General features: G+C 36.7%; 1 protein-coding gene across 2 annotated transcripts in view; it reads left to right on the forward strand.

The window, feature by feature from the left end:
- LOC133306310 (ABC transporter A family member 1) overlaps positions 1 to 19,769 on the forward strand; it is a 66,189-nt gene that overhangs the window by 8,863 nt on the left and 37,557 nt on the right. The window contains exons 9-20 of one of the 2 annotated variants that reach the window (XM_061506617.1): positions 825 to 1,057; positions 1,146 to 1,260; positions 1,361 to 1,450; positions 3,187 to 3,407; positions 3,495 to 3,607; positions 8,203 to 8,309; positions 9,638 to 9,700; positions 10,411 to 10,497; positions 12,302 to 12,400; positions 12,475 to 12,659; positions 19,155 to 19,213; positions 19,326 to 19,393. In XM_061506617.1, the coding sequence (XP_061362601.1) occupies positions 825 to 1,057; positions 1,146 to 1,260; positions 1,361 to 1,450; positions 3,187 to 3,407; positions 3,495 to 3,607; positions 8,203 to 8,309; positions 9,638 to 9,700; positions 10,411 to 10,497; positions 12,302 to 12,400; positions 12,475 to 12,659; positions 19,155 to 19,213; positions 19,326 to 19,393 (1,440 nt within the window). Of the gene's footprint in view, positions 1 to 824; positions 1,058 to 1,145; positions 1,261 to 1,360; positions 1,451 to 3,186; positions 3,408 to 3,494; positions 3,608 to 8,202; positions 8,310 to 9,637; positions 9,701 to 10,410; positions 10,498 to 12,301; positions 12,401 to 12,474; positions 12,660 to 19,154; positions 19,214 to 19,321; positions 19,394 to 19,769 lie in introns of both variants that reach the window. The other variant, XM_061506620.1, reaches the window with a different exon arrangement.

Here is a 19,769-nt window from a genome sequence, read left to right on the forward strand (position 1 = left end):
AGGTTGCATTTTCATCTTGTTAATTGGGAGGTGTGTTATAAAGGAATTTGGTTTAGGTCTAGGGAATCTGGCTTCCAAGAATATTGCTTTCGTGGCTAAATGGTTGTGGACCTTGTGGTATTTTCTTTTGGAACATCATTCCATTTGGCACAAAAAATGGAGCAAGTATTAAAATATACAATATTGATGGGATGTCAGTCCCAAGGGTCAACACTACTCATGGGAGTTCGTAAAAGTTCATTTGCTGATATACCCCTTTTCTATTCCTTGTCTTTTGTCCTTGAGTGGGGAATGTTACCGTTTCTGGATTTGGGAGGATGAGTGGTTGGGAGAATCCTTGTTTTGGATCTTTTTCCATGCCTATATCACATTTCTATGTTGTACGGTTCTTAATTCCTCTATCTGGTTCTCTTCTTATGTTTGTAAGAGGACCTTTTATCCTTCTGTGATTAGAAAAATTAACAGCGCCGAAGCTGCTTGATCAGCTTGCACTATTTGGAATGCATGAATTGATGAATGAATTATAATGAACTTCTTTGAATAACTACTCAACCTAAAAGCAGAAGAAACAAGGAATGGATTTTTTGTCTCTAGAAAATCTGAATAGTGTATGTTGTTGGCTTGTTGACATCGTTGCTGGTGTGGTATGAAGTAAAAGAAATTGCTTGGGTGCTCCATTAAATCTTGTTGGAATTGAACTCCTTAAGCCAAGTAGTTTTTTAACTTGAAATTATTATATAACTGACTCTCTGAGTTGTTTCTTCCTTTTCTAGATCAAGGAATTATTTTGTTGTTCTCATTTCTGCATAATTCGATCTTTACAGTTCGCAATTTCTTCGGGGATCATTACAGCTTGCACCATGGATAATTTATTCAAGTATAGCGATAAGACACTGGTGTTTGCCTACTTTTTCATTTTTGGGCTTAGTGCAATCATGCTGTCATTTTTTATATCAACATTTTTCAAACGAGCCAAAACAGCTGTAGCTGTTGGAACTCTGTCTTTTCTTGGTGCCTTTTTGCCTTATTACACTGTCAATGACGAGGGAGTTTCAATGTGAGTGGTTGTCCTTTCAATAACTAGTTGTAATCCAAATTTTCATATTAGAGTGTATATTTTATTCATTTGAGGTTGCCTACCTTAGGGTCTTGAAGGTTATTGCTTCTTTGCTTTCACCAACGGCCTTTGCTCTCGGTTCTGTCAACTTTGCTGATTATGAACGTGCTCATGTTGGACTTCGTTGGAGCAACATATGGCGGGTGAATTTGTGCAATAGGGCCTTTTCCTTTAGTTTTTTGACCTATCCCCCCCCCCCCCCCACACCAAAAAAAATAAATTTCTAAGATATTTGTCTTACAGGAATCATCAGGAGTGAACTTTTCTGCATGTTTTCTGATGATGATACTTGATACACTGCTATATTGTGCAATTGGTCTCTATTTTGATAAGGTATGTCTTTTGTTATTTGAGGATTTCCACTAAATGAATAATTGGACTAGAATGGAAGTTTATCACTCTATAGTGCCTCTCCTTATCTCCTAGCTGGTAGTCTGCATTTGTCTAGATTAAGTTCATTTCAATCCTTTGCTCCTTACCAGGGTATAATAAGCATAGGAAGACTTAGAAATCCAAGATTTGAGTGAATTTTTTTTCTAATCAGATCGCATGCACTATATATAGTTTATATGTATTGATGTGAGAATCAATTACAATAATTACATTTTGACCCTAATTAATTAATCCTAATAAGACATTGTAATATTTATACACTTTCCCTCAAGTTGGTGCGTATATGTTATATGCACCAATCTTATTACAAATATAATTGACTCGGACGTTTAAGAGCTTTATTGAAAATATCTAGTTTATCTACTAGTTGATCATGGGAGTTAACTAATGTCGTTTTGATCTTCCCAAAATTGAATCTTCTCTAGGACAAAATGGCAATTAATTTCAATGTGTTTGGTTCTTTCATAGAAGACTGGATTTGCGGATATCTGTAATGTTGTCGGATTGTCACAAGTTAGTTTAATCGACAATTGTTCATAGATACTCAACTCTTTGTTCAATTACTTTAACCAAATGAACTTGTAAATTGTAGTTTCTATTGCTCGGTACTCAGCTAGAGCACTTGATACAGTTTGTTTCTTGCTCTTGTATGTATAATCACAGATCTCCATACACCACTTATCTTTATATATGAGTTCTTTGCTTGTGCTTCTTTAATGTATCGAGAATCCTGACAGCTGAATCCCAATGAGAGTCACATGGAGACTCAACAAGTTGGTTTAACATGCTCACTGCAAAGGAAATATATGGTTTCATTACTGTTTGGTAATTTACCTAGAAAACAAAGTACATAAATTGCGGAAGAGTGCTCAAAACCCAAGAATAGATGGTGGAAGTTAAAGGATGGAAACAAATAAAGTTTAAAAAAAGAATGTTTCAGGAAAGACCATGGCAATTTGACAGTGAAGCAAATGAAATGTAGAATGAGATGGCTATGTATATCCAAAATGGTGTAAGGGAGGTATTAGGGAAAACAAATGAAATGGATTTCAATTAAAGGAAACTTGGTGGTGGAATGAAGAGGTGTAGAAAGAAATTAAATAAAAGAATGATTGATTTAGATGTTTGTAAATGTCCTAATGATGAGAATTTTCAAAAATTTAGATTGGCTTGAAGAAATGCTAAGAAAGATATACGAGAGGCTAGAGGAAAGGTTTTCTCCGATTTGTACGAAAATCATGGTAGCAAAGATGGTGGAAAGGTATTTATAAACTTGCAAATATAAATGATAAGAATAGTAAAAACTACCCAAGTTAGATGTATCAAGGATGAAAATAAAAAACTTTTGGTAAGAGATACAAAAGTTAAAGAAAGGTGGATAGACTATTTGAACATGCTTTTCAATGGGGATAGGGACACAAGAGTGGAGAGATTGATGAGGATGTAAACTATAAAATCAGAACATGGTGGATGAAATGAAGTAGTGCATCAAAGCTTTTGTATGATTGCAAAATTCCTTTTCGGCTAAAAGTAAAGTTCTATAGAATAACAATAAGACTTGCAAGTTAGGAGCTTAATACTGTTCAGATAATTTCTTTTTTCTTTTAATTTAAGGCATTGTCTTTTCAATTTTCAATGTGAATGATAAAACCTTTCAAACTCTGCATATCTTGAAGGTTCTTCCAAGAGAGTATGGACTACAATATCCATGGAACTTTATTTTCCTAAAGGACTTCTGGAGGAAGAAAAATATTGTAAAACATTGTTCCTCCAATTTTAAAGTTAAAATTGCTGGTATGGATTCCGGGTCAAAAGGGAATCTTTTGGGGGAAGATACTTATAAAGCTGCTATAGAATCAATAAGCTTAGATATGAAACAACAGGAGCTTGATGGCAGGTATATGATACAATTCTAGAGCATCAACTTGGTGTCATATGATACATTATCTCTTTCTGATCATTTTTTTTGTCTTTAAACTTTTAGGTGCATTCAAATCAGGAATTTGCATAAAGTGTATGCTACTAAGAGAGGGGATTGCTGTGCCGTTAACTCATTACAGCTGACGTTGTATGAAAGTCAGATTCTTGCTCTTCTAGGTGAGTACAGTTATTCTTCTTTCTTAAGTTGTTTTTCTCATTCAGAATTTGATTTATTTCTTTTTCATAATATATATTTTACATATTATATTTTTATCATGTATATATAATATATATATATATATAAGGATGTATAAGCTCTGTTCCTCTATATAAGGCTTGGATGTAAAAACTACCTTTTATATTATTGTGGTGTACAGGCGTGTTACTTCTATAAGTTCTTAATAATTTATTTGCTTATTGAGTTTTCTCATAATTCAAAAAATCTTTTGTCAGTTGATGATTCATAGTTCTTGCGGAAAGAATTGGTTAATGCTTTAATGAAAAGTTAAAAACTGTTAATGTAGTTCAGAGATTAGAGGTTGATTAAGAGGTGTAAAGAACCAATTAAACCCAAGAGCTTAAGCTCTTGGGTGAGGTTGGGCTTTGTCAATATAATATTATACTTCCTCTTTTTAAGTTGATATCAGAGCTCTCGATTCTGAGGGCTCTGCTTTCGCGACTGCTGCTTTTAGAGCGGAACTCTATTTGCTTGCCTCTCGCCGCCACCGGAAAATTTTTCGGGGACTTTTGGACTGAGAGCACCTTTATTTGACTCTTTTGTTCGCTGGTACTGTTCACTGCGCACTGTTCGCCGCGCACTGTTCACCGCGCACTGTTCATCGCTGGAGTCAGAAGTTGTTTGGGTGTGCGTTTGGTTGACTTTGTTGCTTTTTTTGTTTTTGTGTTATGGCCTATTTCGATGGTGATTCGACTGTTACACAGCCTCCACATGTCTCTCCATATGTGAATATTCGGCAAGGGGAGTTGGAGTAGCTTAAGGTCGCTATTGATAATCTGTGTAAGCCATCTGACAGTTCTTTGATCTTGTCTGGTAAGAACATACATTTTACATCTCTTCTTGTTTCTTGCACTGATTTTAAAACCTCGTGGATTTTGGATTCTGGTGCAACTGATCATATGTCTTGCTGAGTCTTTTCTTTCTTATCATCCTACTATTGGTAGTCATACTATAGCCGTACCCGATGGATCCCAAAAGTCAGTTATTGGCTCTCGTAACATTCAAATTCAACCTTCCTTGTTTTTTCAAAATGTTCTTTATGTTCCTCAGCTTTCCACTAATCTTATCTCCACTCAAAAGCTTAAAACTAATTTGAATTGTTCTATCACATTTTCCCCTTCTCATTGTGTTATTCAGGATCTTACCATGAGGAAGACAATTGGAGTTGCTAAGGAACAGGGTGAGTTGGGTTATCTCCTTCCAGAACATGCTACAAATGATACCAAAAATCAGCTATTGATGACACGTCATCCTTCTACGACAGAATCTATGATTTGGCTCCAGCACAAGCGTTTGGGGAACCCACCATTTAGTCTTTTGAAGTCAATGTTTCCTTCTCTATTTCTAAATCAGTCAGTTGAGACCTTTCATTACGATGTTTGTGAATTTGCAAAACACCATCGAGTGTCCTTTCATTCTCGTGCTATCAAAAGTATTTAACCTTTTTCTCTGATTCATTCTGATGTTTGAGACCCTTCTAAAGTGCACAGTGTTTCAGGTGCAAAGCGGTTTGTCTCTTTTATTGACAATTGTACTCGGGTGACATGGATATTCTTGATGAAAGACAAGTTTGAAGTACTAGAGATATTTATCCGATTTTATCACATGGTCGAGACTCAATTTGGTAAAAATATTAAAAGATTAAGATCTGATAATGGTAGTACGTCAACCAACGTCTGTCGCAATTCATTTCAGACAGAGGTAAGATTCATGAGCTCACATGTGTTGATACCCCTCAACAAAACGGGGCTGCTAAAAGAAAAAATCGTCCTCTTGAAGTCGTAGAGCGTTACTTTTCAGACATTCGTTCCTGGTCCTCATTGGGGAGAAGCCGTGTTAGCTGCAGCCTTTTTGATCAACTACTTACCTTCACGAGTCCTTAACATTATCCGTCCTATTCATTCCTTAACTTCCTTCTTTTCTTCTGTTCCCATTTTGCAGAGTCTTCCGCCACGAGTGTTTGGGTGTGTTGCCTTTGTCCATATTCATAAACAACATCGCAATAAGTTGGATCCTAGGGCTCTTAAGTGTATCTTCCTTGGTTATGCACATGATAAAAAAGGCCTTCACCCAAAGCCTTAAAGTTTTGGGTTGAATTGATTCTTTACATGGTATTAGAGCCTCGGTGTCCTGGGTTCGATCCTCATTGCCTCCCATTTTCTTTTTGGAATTTCTTAGCATAAGTAGGCTAAGCCTGATGCATCATCCACCTTTCAAGTTCTTGTGAGGGGGCGTGTTAGAGATATATAAACCATTAATGTAGTCTCATCCAACAACTTAAGTTTTTCGGGTGAGGCTAGGGCTAGCCAGGTGTTTACCTAGGAGGCAGGTTGAGTACTTTGGGCCTGGGTACTCGGTTGAGGGGGAGCATAGCAATGTTGGGTTTCACACTTGAGAGGGAGATTGTTGAGATATTCAAGTGTGATGAGTTCCACATTGGTTGGTAATGGGCTAAGTCAAGTGAATATAAGTGAGAGGATCCATGAACTTAATACCTTAAGGTTTTAGGTTGAAGTGGTTTTTTACAAGAGGCAACATAACTAATGGAGAAGTGATGGTTGAACATATATATTTGAAATAAAAAATTGGGTCCAACCTTGTTTTTGGTGAGAGGACCAAATATAGAGGTGGACTGTCATTTCATATGAGAGATCTTATATATTTGAAATAAAAAATTGGGTCCAACCTTGTTTTTGATGAGAGGACCAAATATAGAGGTGGACTGTCATTTCATATGAGAGATCTTGTTAGGATGTATGTAGACGGATCATGTCAATTCAAATACTGACTAGCAGATGTATTAGTATTACTGTTAAATAACCTTCTCACCTAAAAGCTCCAGTTGTTAAGCAAGGGTCATTTTAATGGTTTTATATTAGACTTATTTAATACACCCTCTCATACCAAGAGCCCATCGTACTTAAAGGGTGGATAATGCATAGACTCACCTATCCGTGCAAAGAAATTCCACAGTTAAATATTTATTAGAAAAGTGGGGGCGGTAAGGGTCGAACTCATGATCACTTAGTTACAAGCAATAATGCCATATTAAACAACCTTGTAACCTAAATGCTCAAATTGTTAAATAAGGGTCTTTTTTATGGTTTTATATTAGATTTCTCTAAAATTACTTAATCAGATATACTTGTATTACTATTAGATTGCTTTAGTTCTTCTTGTTATTATTATTTGTAAAGAACTAATTCAACCCAAAAGTTTAAGCTGTTGGGTGAGGTTTTTATATTTCTCTAACACGTTCCCTCACACGAGAGCCCATTGAGTTTGAAAAAGTGGATGATGCATCAAGCTCAGCCTACCGTGCTAAGAAATTTCATAATACTTAATTATTTATTAACTGAATGGAGGACGGTGGGGATCGAACTCGTGACCACTTGGTCACGGAGGCTTTGATACCATATAAAGAATCAATTCAACCCAAAAGGTTAAGCTGTTGGGTGAGGTTACATTAATGGTTTTATATTTTTCTAACATTATTATTATTTTTATTATTACTACTATAGTTTTACTACTTAGAGAACAAACCTCGAGCAGTGGTAAAATTGATCTTTTATGACTGAAAAGGTCACGGGTTCAAATCCGAAAATAGCATCTTTGCAATTATGCAAGGGTAAGGCTGCGTACAAGGATTGCTCTCACCGGCTCACCCCATCCTTGCTAGTCGGGGTTTGATGGGAAGTGGTTTTTATATAGTTTTACTACCTTTGTACTATTGTTCTACGCACATACTATTCTTTCCCTGTTATAAACAAATCCTCCTTGTTCAGTGTTAGACACTAATATATATACATATAAATAAGGGTTTTGCAGTACGATCCTTTTCTCTCTCTTTATATTTGAATTTGCTTCCTGTTGCTGTTCCTTTTTCTATTTTGCTGTGAATGAAGTTGTGGCTTAAAGATTTTGGTGCTAGTAAGGAAGTCGTTCGTTGCTGGGTGATGGGAGACTTGGGTTTGTATAGGTCTTGGAAATTGTTGATTGAAAAATCAAATATCTTTCAAGATAAAATTGATTTTGCTCTTGGTTGAAAATTTGAGAGTCAGAGAGTATGGTGGAGATATACTGGGTAGAGGAACAGTGGGATAGAGATGCGACTGAGTCTTGAAAAACTAGATTGTGGTTGGTAAAGGCAGGATTTTTTGAAGGTTTAAAATGTTAAAAACTTTTAGAATTTGTCGATTTTAATTTATTGTTTGTTTAAATTTTTTAGATATTACTTTTACGTTGTTAGTGTCTTCCACCTTGCACTGTGGATAAGATTTCCTTTTTTGCTTCTTTCCAATGCTTAGTCAATGGTTAAATGAGGTATGGCTTTGATGGATATTCAGAGAGATTGCAGTCTCCTTCTGTATTAATGTTTTTTTTTTTCTTGCTATTTATTGTTTTTTTGGTTTTATTGTTTTAAGAGGATCTCATAACTTACACTTTTTTAATTTGTTTTTATCTGCACTACTAAGTTTTATATATTATTGGCGAGAAAAAGTTGTTGCTCTATGATTGTGTGTTTTCTTTGAAGGACATAATGGAGCTGGGAAAAGCACGACAATCTCAATGCTTGTTGGTCTTCTTCCTCCTACTTCTGGGGATGCTTTGGTGTTTGGAAAGAACATTGTATCAGATATTGTAAGTTGTTTGCTACAGTCTCTTGTGTGCTCATCCTAAACAGTATATGTTAAGGACTTTAGGAGAATATTTAGTGTTTAGAAAGTCTTATATGATTAAGACGGTGGTAATTAAATGAAGTGTATATGTGTTGTTATGCAGTTGTAAACTTTAGTATAATGGAGGTTTAGGTATGAAAAAATGTTTTTATTATCAGAAAGAAAGGAGTGAAAGTACAACCAGGGAGGATAAGGATTTTTTCTAACCAGAAAAATGAAAACAGTAAGACAAGAAAATAGTGAACCAAAGTTAAGCAAATATTGTTATATGTGCAGGGGAATTGGGCAGTTTTGCTTCATTGAAGTTTTTCTCTCCTTTATCCTCCCTCTTCCTTGTGATTTCTTCCCTGTCTGAATGAATTTAATTTTTTATCAAGAAAAGAAAAAAGTTGACTCAATCATGCAACAAAGTTGTCCAATTATTAGCATATTAGTAATTGAAGAAGCAACCATGAGCATTAGAGCATATCAACAAAGAAGCCATAAGCACTATATTATCCCATAACAAATGTAAGGGTAAAAGACAACCATGAACAGTGTTGCTCACCAACCAAATACACCCCAAAATTGCATATAAAGCACACTTCCATTAAATCTTATCCTTCTTTTTCAATCCTAAACAAACTTCTATTTTTTGTCATAAGCAATGAATAGTGTGTTTGGACTAGAGGCCAATACCGATTTATCCTTCTTTTTCAATCCTAAAAGTTTGGAACATAAGTTTGGAAATCCTAGAAGTTTATATTTTTAGGACACCCAATACCGATCTTATCCTTCTATTTCAATCCTAAACAAACTTCCATTAATTCTTATCCTTCTTTTTCAATCCTAAACAAACTTTTTTCGATCCTACTGTCCGCCTCTGCAAATATGTAAGGATAAGGGTGCATATAAAGATTGCTCTCATCCCTACTCTTGCTAGTCGGGGTTTAATGCGGAGTGGTTTATTGACAATGCCATCTACACAAAGATGGAGCAATAAACAGTTAAACTCCAGTTAATCTATTTTGCTGAATACAAGGTTTCAAATGTTCTTTACTACTTAGTTCTTGTGCTGCTACAAACTCATCCGACTTGCAAACCACAGTTTACAGGGGTGTCAAGGATGTATATAATATTTATGTTGGTAATGATGAAATATGTCTCAATTTGGATTTGTAACTTCTTTTCTTCTGCTGAGCAGCCAGACATGGATATCCTCTTTCTGAGTTTTTTTGTTGCTTTTCCATTTCTTGTGGAATATTTGCTTATTCTTGTGTCCATTCAGAATGCAACTGTCTTGTTTTGTAGGATGAGATACGGAAGATTTTGGGTGTTTGCCCACAACATGATATACTCTTTCCTGAATTGACTGTAAGTAGAAGCATGCTTTTATTTTTTGTTCTCTGCATTTGTCTAATTATTATTGTCTGTATATTTGTTTGAATGCTGGTTTCAGAATATTAATCATAGCCGTTTTTTCTATAGCTAAATGCATACCTTGTGTATACACCTAATTCATAAGCTGAACTTCTTGTGAATATGTTCTTGTTTGTTTCATTTTGGTGGGCTTTCAGCCATTTTGCGTTTGCATCTGCTCTGCGATGTAGCTGTTATGGCAATGTAATCAACATATTCTGATAGAGTTGTGACTTATATTTCTATGCAATTGTGTAGGAAATAATTATAACTTTATCTTTTATTATTTTATGTTACTATATTTTAAATGTGTATCAAACGCTATATTTATCATTGTGTGTATATTTCCCTTGTTCTTGCTCCCACTTTCCAAAATTTCTGTCCATCACTACTTGTATTACAGGTTTTACATGGTCTTTTTCCCTACTATAAACAATACTGAGATGAATAATGCTATACACTTATCCATTCAAGAAATAAGGGTTCTTCCTCTAACATCCTTTCTCTCTTTGCAGATATAATTCTATAAAAATAGATATAAACCTAGCTTTTGATCTCTGATTAGATTGTCATGTTACTGAATTTTTTTGTTTTGTTATTATTTATAAACACCTTTCAATTTAATAATGTAAAATATGCTTAATTCTTCCATTGGCTTCATGCAGGTGAGAGAGCATTTAGAACTATTTGCCATATTAAAGGGTGCGGAGGAAGACTCATTGGATGATGTTGTTACTGACATGGCTGATGAGGTGAGTTTGCTGATTTCAAGAATTCTTATTTTCATCACAAACATCTGTAAGTATGATTGAGAAAGCGTTGTTGATCATTTCAAGGAAATTGAAATGGTAAAATGGAAGCTTATCTAATTGACTGGGGCATTGTTGTTAGACCTTTAGTCTTATTTTTTGGAGTCTTAACACTTAATAAAATCCTTCATTGCTATAAATAAAATGTAAATTTTCATGAACGAACTCTTCCAAATGCTTAAGCTGTTGGGTAAAGGCATATGATTTTTTTTTTTTTTTGATATTATATCTCTAACCACAGTCAAAGCTTCGTCTATCTTTTAACACGCCCCTTCACGCAAGAGCATTTTTTTTGTATTGGGTTTGAAGCGTAGACAATGCACAAGCTCATGGGTAAAGCTTCATCATCCGGCATCTTTCTTGTGCTGAAATTCCACTTTTTATTAGAAAAATGGCGGCGACAATGATTGAACTCTACTTGATCATAGAGCCTTTGATACCATGTCATGAACCCTTTCTCCCAAAAGTTTAAGCTGTTAGGTTTCACTCATGAATAGTTTATATTATACCTAACAAAAACAATTTAAGTACAAAAGTTATTATAAAATTATGCTGAATTGTAATTACTTAAGCTTGATAGCACATGTAAAAAGTTTTCCAAGGTAAACTTGTGCTTAGGTTTCAGCTCGTTTACTAATCAAGGAAAGTTTGTGTATATTCCTAAATCCTAATACTTCGTATGACTTTTATATTCATCAAGAGCTATGACTCTGTGAGTGAAATAACCTTGGGACAGTTCCTCTGATATACTATGGATACATGCCATTACTCGTGCCAAATTATAGCATATTCTTCACCATTTCCAACTGTAGATGAGATAGAAGTGTACCCAGCATCCTCTCATTTTGCTTGGACGAGAAGATACCTAGCATTCTAATAATTCTCCAAACTCCCACCTCATGCTTCAAACTACAAAATTTGCTCAACACTCGCTTAATGTCTTCCGAAAAGTTTTTGGAAAATCTTAAGGTCACTTTCATGATAAAGCTATGTTGTAAGAACAGAACTACCATGTGTAATTAGTCAAAAGATAGTTGAGCCATCTTTAATTTTTTGTACCAACAACTCTTGACTTTTATACCAACGTTAATCTATATATCTAAACATTTGTAGATGAACTTAACAAAGAAAAACATTCAGATTAAGAATAATATGTTTCGACTTGGGTATCAGAGCTCCCAATTCATAAGTCTGCTTTCCCCAAAAAAACCCTAGTCTGCCTTCATTGCATTCACCACCTTCATTGCAGCCCAGGCCCTTGACCCATTTTTGTTTGTGTCTTCGTTGTGCTTAAAAACTTTATTTTTGGGCTCAAACAGACCTCAGTCATTGCTGCCCTCTACTGGCCATCATCATCCGCCATCATTGTTTCTCTGACCGGTGAAGCCAGTGCCCTGCCATCAATTCCTTGTTACTTAGTTTTCTTAATTTTTGTTGACATCTCAGATTATTCTTGGGATTTCTCAATTACTTTGTTTCCTTTTTAGTTTCTCTGTTTGGCTATGTGGTGTACATTGATTAATGAATAAATTTATGAGAGGGATTATTCTCTGTGCTCAGATTACACTATGATTACAATACAATATTTAAAAATTTGGAATCACGGGGAGAAACATACGTGACTAACAACAATAGATTTCAATTTGCACTGCCTACTGCCTCACGCTCTGTTTTTCCTTTTTAATCATTTGCTCTGTTTGTTTAAAAATCAACATAGGATGCTAGATAACTTCTATTGCATGAACAGGTGGGCCTGGCTGATAAAATCAACAGTGTTGTGAGAGCTCTTTCTGGTGGCATGAAGAGGAAATTGTCTCTTGGAATTGCATTGATTGGAAACAGTAAGGTAGGACACATTGACATCACGTTTTTATATTTATATGTTGAACAAAACTGGAATCTTTTGGACTTACTTGGCAGGTTATAGTTCTTGATGAACCTACTAGCGGAATGGATCCATACTCGATGCGCTTGACTTGGCAGTTAATAAAAAAAATTAAGAAGGGCAGGATAATTTTACTAACAACACATTCTATGGATGAAGCGGATGAACTAGGTGACCGGATAGCTATCATGGCCAATGGTTCTCTGAAATGCTGTGGAAGGTTTATTTCATTTTTACTTTTTCTCAGATATTATTATGTCTTGGAGCAATTTTGAAGAATACCTGCTATTTAACTTTTCATAATATTTACTACTGGAGAGGTTTACTCTTGACAAGCCCATTTGGAAATCTAAGACTCCTTCAAAGGTTTAGTCCTTTATCTAGGCAGGGATGCTTGATAATATTAAAACTAATGGCATGTTGTACTTGTAGATTCCCAGGCCCCACATAGCTCTTTCTCCTGATATTTGTGTTTTGTGCAGCACTAGTTTAGAAACAGTAGCTTTTAGAATTCTGCATTGTAGGAAAGCTACTTTCCTTTTGAATAAGTTGTTTGTTGTGGCGATGGATTTGGGTGTACCCTTTCACTTCACAGCAATTTGTTCTGGGTCATTCTATATTGTATGAAAGCAACAAGGACGCTGTTAAAGAAAGAACCTTGGGATACACCACCCCAAAAGCTAGCTCAAAGGGTGAGAGCGCCCAAGGCCTTATAAACTCCACATTAGTTGCACATACAACCAATGTGGGACTATATATCTCAACATGCCCCCTCACACAAGAGCCCATTGGGCTTGAAGAGTGGACAATGCAACAGGCCCATCTTACCTGTGCTACGAAACGCCACAAGAGAAAGTGAGGGACGGCGAGGCTCTGATACCATGTTAAAGAACCTTGGGATAGACGCCAACATTTTGTAGCAAAGTGCAGTTTTTTCATCATCACTTGTGTTGGAGATGTAAAACTATCTATATGTTTCTCTTATTCTGTCTCACTTTCTCTTACATGTTTACAAATTCTATCAATACAACTTCACCTTACAGCATATGTTTTAGGAGAGTTGTTGCTTCCAACTCAAGTGTTAACTTGTAAACTCATGGATTTACGACCCCAGCTCCCCAAATTGAGCCAAAATGTTATAAAACTTGGACCCTGATGAACTTGGTCCAACTCAGGTGAACTCACGAACTTGTGAGTATGTTAGCATTGATCAGTTCATTGGGGGACAAAATCTGGTCTCCAGATGCACAAAATGCATCTTTCCAAGCTGGGCTAGGGTTCAATGCTCCTCCCTAGTAAAATTCATATGTACTTGACTTGAAAGAAAAGGGTATTTGAAATATTATTGAATTGTGTAAATAATTTGTACAAAGAGGTCTCTATTTATAGAGAATGAAAACCCTAATACTTGACCTAATTCTTGACCTAATGGGCTTGGCCCAATACAACAAATACTAATAATAATAATAAAATAACAAATATTTACAACACTCCCCCTCAAGCTGAAGAATAGATATTTATCATTCCCAGCTTGCTAGTAAGTTCTTGAAATCTGTCTGAAGGAAGTCCCTTTGTCAATAGATCAGCTAATTGACGCCCAGTGGGAATGTATGGAGTGGTAATCAACCCGCTATCAAGTTTCTCTTTGATGAAATGGCGGTCGACCTCAATATGTTTAGTCCGATCATGTTGAACCGGATTATGAGCTATACAAATAGCGGACTTATTGTCACATAGCAGCTTCATAGGTCCCTCACATTTTATTTTGAGATCATCAAGTATAATTTTCAGCCACAGTAACTCACAAATGCCTTGAGCCATAGCTCGAAATTCAGCTTCTGCACTTGATCTGGCGACCACATCTTGTTTCTTACTTCTCTATGTCACCAAGTTACCGCAAAGAAACATGCAGTAACCAGTGGTAGAACAACGGTCAGTCACGGATCCAGCATAATCAGCATCAGTGTAAACTTCTAAAGATAGATTGCCATCACGTCGGAATAACAATCCTTTACCAGGAGTAGCTTTAAGATACTGCATAATTCTCTCTACTGCTTGCATGTGTTTCTCCTTTGGATCGTGCATAAACTGACTGACAACACTAACAGCATAAGCTAGATCTGGTCTAGTATGAGCCAGATATATCAATTTCCCAACTAGCCGTTGATATTGTCCTTTATCAACTGGAGGACTCTCTTCTTTATAGCCTATCTTGTGATTCTGCTCAATAGGAGTATTAGAGGGTTTACACCCGAGCTTTCCTGCTTCTTTGAGAAGATCAAGAACATATTTCCTCTGGCTAATAAAAATTCCTTTCCTTGAATGAGCTACTTCTATCCTTAGGAAATATCTCAGTTTCCCAAGGTCTTTGACTTCAAACTCAGAGGCAAGCCGTGTTTGTAGAATCTGTTTTTCTACAAAATCATCACCTGTGATAATAATATCATCAACATATACAAGGAGCACAGTAAGCTTCCCATTATGGGAGTGCTTGAAGAAAAGAGTGTGATCTCCTTGACTCTGTCTGTATCCTAAGGTCATCATAACCTTAGTAAACCTTCCAAACCAGGCACGAGGTGACTGCTTCAATCCATACAAGCCTTTTTTAATCTACAAACTTTATTTTCTCCCTTCACAGAATCAAAACCAGGCGGGATTTCCATGTAGACTTCTTCTTCTAACTCACCATTGAGGAAAGCATTTTTCACATCAAATTGATTTATATCCCAATTGTAATGGGCAGCAAGGGATAACAAGACTCTCACCGTATTCATCTTTGCAACTGGAGCAAATGTTTCTTCATAATCAATGCCATAGGTTTGAGTGTAACCTTTGGCAACTAATCGAGCCTTGTATCTCTCAAGAGTTCCATCAGAATTATATTTCAGGGCATAAACCCATCTGCACCCTACTGCTTTCTTTCCATTAGGTCTATCAAGAACCTCCCATGTTTTATTTTTCTCCAACGCATTCATTTCCTCTTGCATGGCTTGAGCCCAATTCCCATCTTTCAAGGCTTCATGTACTGATTTTGGGATTGCAATAGAGTCTAGTGCTGAAACAAAGCTTTTGTGCTGCACAGAAAGATTAGAAGAGGAAACAAAATGGGAGATAGAGTATTGAGTACAAGAGGAACAGGAGGGACAAGATTTCTTGGCACAAGCTCTTTTTCCTTTTCTAAGAGCAATGAGTAAATCATCAGAATCAGTAGTAATGGGTAAGTCATTAGAAGTATTAACATCATGATTAGAAATATGAGATTCAGGACTTACCAGTGGTTCAGACGATTGAGGTTGCTGCTGAGGCAATGTGGGATGTTTCCTTCTTTGATATACCAACTCATGTGTCATAATCTTCCGTATCTCTGGTGTACTTGATGTATCAATCACAGGAGAATCAGTCACAGGAGGATTACTCACAGAAGGAACAGACACAGGAGGAACAGGACCAAGAGGAGGATACACTGACACAGGTAAAGGAGTAGACACTGAAGATTCAAACTCAAAGAAGGGAGGTGATGAGATTTCTGGTGAAGGATTCTCCCCCTGAAGATGAAGACCTTGAAAAAAAGACTCAGATTCCTGAAATGTAACATCCATAGAAACAAAAAATTTCCTACTACTAGGGTGATAGCACTTGTAGCCCTTCTTATCAGGAGCATAACCAAGAAAAACACATTCAATAGCCCTAGGGTCCAACTTACTGTGATGATGTTTATGAACATGAACAAAAGCAACACACCCAAACACACGTGGAGGAAGACTCATAATTGGAATAGAAGGGAAAAAAGAAGTCATAGAGTGAATAGGACTTACATGGTCAAGTACCCGAGTGGGTAAACGGTTGATCAAGAAAGCTGCAGTAAGAATAGCATCTCCCCAATAGTATTTGGGTACATGTGTCTGAAACATTAATGCACGAGCCACTTCAAGAAGGTGGCGATTTTTTCTTTCAGCAACCCCATTCTGTTGGGGGGTGTCAACACAAGTAAGTTCATGAATCATACCGTTATTTCTTATAAAGTGGGAAAAACTGTGATTAACATATTCAGTACCATTATCTGTTCTTAGTCTCTTGATTTTTTTACCAAACTGGGTCTCAACCATTTTATAAAATTGAAAGAACAGTTGTGGTACCTCAGACTTTTCATGCATTAAGTACACCCAAGTTACACGAGTGCAATCATCAATAAAAGAAACAAACCATCTATTTCCAGAAGCATGAGGGACTTTAGAGGGACCCCAAACATCAGAATGAATAAGATCAAAAGGTTCAGCACTCTTAGTAATACTAGAAGGAAAAGACACACGATGATGCTTAGCAAATTCACAAACATCACAATGAAAAGACTCAACAGACTTAGACAAAAACAATGACGGATATAAAGATTTGAGTAAACTAAATGGAGGATGACCTAAGCGCTTATGATGAAGCCAAATCAAAGAATCAGCAGTTGATTGACCATGGGACATCAAGATGTGATCTGTTACTTTATTTGCAGGAGATTGTGACACCAGATAGTACAACCCACCTTGCTCTTTAGCACTACTAATCGTCTTCCCCGTGGCGAGATCCTGAAAAACACAATGGGTAGGATAGAAGGTTACAGTACAATTCAAATCTTTTGTAATTTTATGAATCGAAAGAAGATTCGTGGAGAGTTTAGGAACATGAAGAACATCCTTAAGATGTAAGGACTGCTGTAAGTTTATGTCACCAGAACCCGCAACTGATGTATGAGAGCCATCAGCTACGGCTATTGTATGAGTTCCAATGGTAGGATGATAAGAAGTAAAGGAGTCAGCACAACAAGCCATATGATCAGTAGCACCAGAATCAACAACCCAAGAATGTTTAAAATCATTACATGAAGAAATGAAAAAATAAGTTTTGGAGCTCATACCAGTCATAGTCAAAGTACTAGTATCAGATGGCTTACTTAAAGAATCAAGGAGGGTTCGGAGCCGTTCCAACTCATCTGGACGAAATGCAGAATTTATTTTAGAGGAAGTAAAATGCTGTTGACCATGCATCCTATTCATCTTTTCTAAGACAGTTTGCTTTCCATGGAGGCGAAAGCATAGATCCTTGATATGACCTGTTCTTTTACAATAAGAACACCATCGATCATCTCTCTTAGGTTCAGAAGTTGCACCATCAGAAAATTTTGTAAAGGAACTCCTTTGAGAAGAGGCCATACTGCACAAAACTTGTCAAAGAATAGCACCAAGAAGCCAAAAAAAATCACAAACAAATACTAAACAACGTCAGATCTGACCGGAACAGTAACACAGCGGCCGAAACAGTAACACAGTGGCCGGAACAAATACCAAACAACGTCAGATCTGGTCGGAGGCAAGAAATTGGTGAAAGAACAAACTCCAAGAAGCCAAGAAATTCGGAAAAAATACCAAACGATGTCCGATCAAAGTGGAGAGCACAGATCCAGAGCCGGCTTGGAGAGACGATCAGAACCGTGGTGGTCCGCAGCCGAGAACCACCGTCACGCGCCGGTGAAGCTGGCGGCGCGTGGGATTCACGCGCAGAGACAAGGGCGGCGCGTGGAGGCGCGTCTGACCTCCGATGGTGCTGGGTTTTTCAGGCAAAGGTCGTCCGGCGAGCGCGATGGTTTCTGTGGCTGTTCGGAGTGAAGAATCCGCCGGAAAAAGGGTCCAATCGCGATGAACATGTTCTGTACGGTGGTTCTAAGTTTTGAAGGTTGATTCTGTGAACGTTTTTTTTTTTCTTGTTGTGTAATAGACAAGAAAAAAGAAAGAGGAACAGTGAAGCAATGGTCTTCTCGGTCCAAGAGGTCCCCGGAAAAAATTTTCCGGTGGCGGCTGATGGCAGCGAGAGACGTAAAAAAGAATAAAAAGGTTTCGTAGGCGCGGAAGCAGAGCCCTCAGGATCGAGAGCTTTGATACCAACTTGAAAGAAAAGGGTATTTGAAATATTATTGAATTGTGTAAATAATCTGTACAAAGAGGTCTCTATTTATAGAGAATGAAAACCCTAATACTTGATTTAATTCTTGACCTAATGGGCTTGGCCCAATACAACAAATACTAATAATAATAATAAAATAACAAATATTTACAACAACTTGTCTTCCAAATTCCATGCAGTTCAACTCAGCTCAGTTCATCTTCTCATGTTCTAGTCATACGCCTCCAATTTCACTCAAACACACTGGCTTGATGCTTCCCCCTGTTTTTGTTCATTGCATGCCTACGCCCAGTTTTGTTTTTGTTCAAATTTGACTCCTTTTAAGTGAGGAATGCACTTTAAAATGTAAAAACAGCCGAGGTTATGATAAAATACATGCAACTGTATAATGAAATATGATTTCGTCAAAATCTACTCCCTTGACTATTCTAACTACAGTAGTAACTGCACATTTTATCCTCTAAAATGGACTCCTCACTTTAGCGGAGTCAATCCTTTTTATTCCTTGTTTCTGTTATTGTTCATTGCATGCCCTGTTTAATCTGCTAGGTCTCACCAAATGGCCCAGTTTTATCCCATTGTCTGAGTGAATTTTTCTGTTTCTCAATTCTGATTTAGGGTCCAAAAATGTCAGGGCTTAAATGTTTTACCACTGATATGTTATGGCTAAAAAAACATTCATGTATTTACCTATCACCCTAAACTTTTTAATATAACTGTACTGTACATTTTTCTCTCTCTCCCCTTATTGTAATTTTTTTTTTGACAGCTCCCTTTTCTTGAAGCATCATTATGGAGTTGGATATACTCTAACTCTTGTGAAGGTTTGTTCTCTTCCTGATATTATTGTTTTTAATTCCTCGAGTGACTGATGTTTCATAATTGGAAGGCTTTGTTTGTTTTTATTTGGTTTTCGTTTGAACCTTGCCCTTTCAGTCAGCTCCTTCTGCTTCTATAGCTGGTGATATAGTATACCGTCATGTTCCATCAGCAACCTGTGTAAGCGAGGTATTTTTCTCACAGTATAACTCAGTGAGTACATGTTAATATCAAGCTCATGCAATGTGTATTTATTTGTCAATTTTACTGTACATGAGTATATGAAAATTTAAATTGGTGTGGTGAAGTTCCTCTGAACGTTCTTTTTTCCTGCTGGATATCCTCCTTAATAGAAACTTGAAACAAACAAAATTTAACATCTTAAAGTCTCTTTGCTTGTCTACCAAAGAGACTCCTTGAAAAAATTAATGTACTGAACACCACAAAGGGGGAACAAATACTATTTTGTCTCAGAAGTTCCAGATTCAAATATTTCTACTTAATAATTTGACTTTGAGCATTTTGTTCCAACCAGACACCAATGAATTGCATACATAGCACACTG

This window comes from Gastrolobium bilobum, unplaced genomic scaffold, assembly GCF_033153095.1.
Source record: "Gastrolobium bilobum isolate Gb01-03AN ecotype WA unplaced genomic scaffold, APGP_CSIRO_Gbil_v1 utg3329, whole genome shotgun sequence".
In the NCBI taxonomy this organism is placed as follows: Eukaryota; Viridiplantae; Streptophyta; class Magnoliopsida; order Fabales; family Fabaceae; genus Gastrolobium; species Gastrolobium bilobum.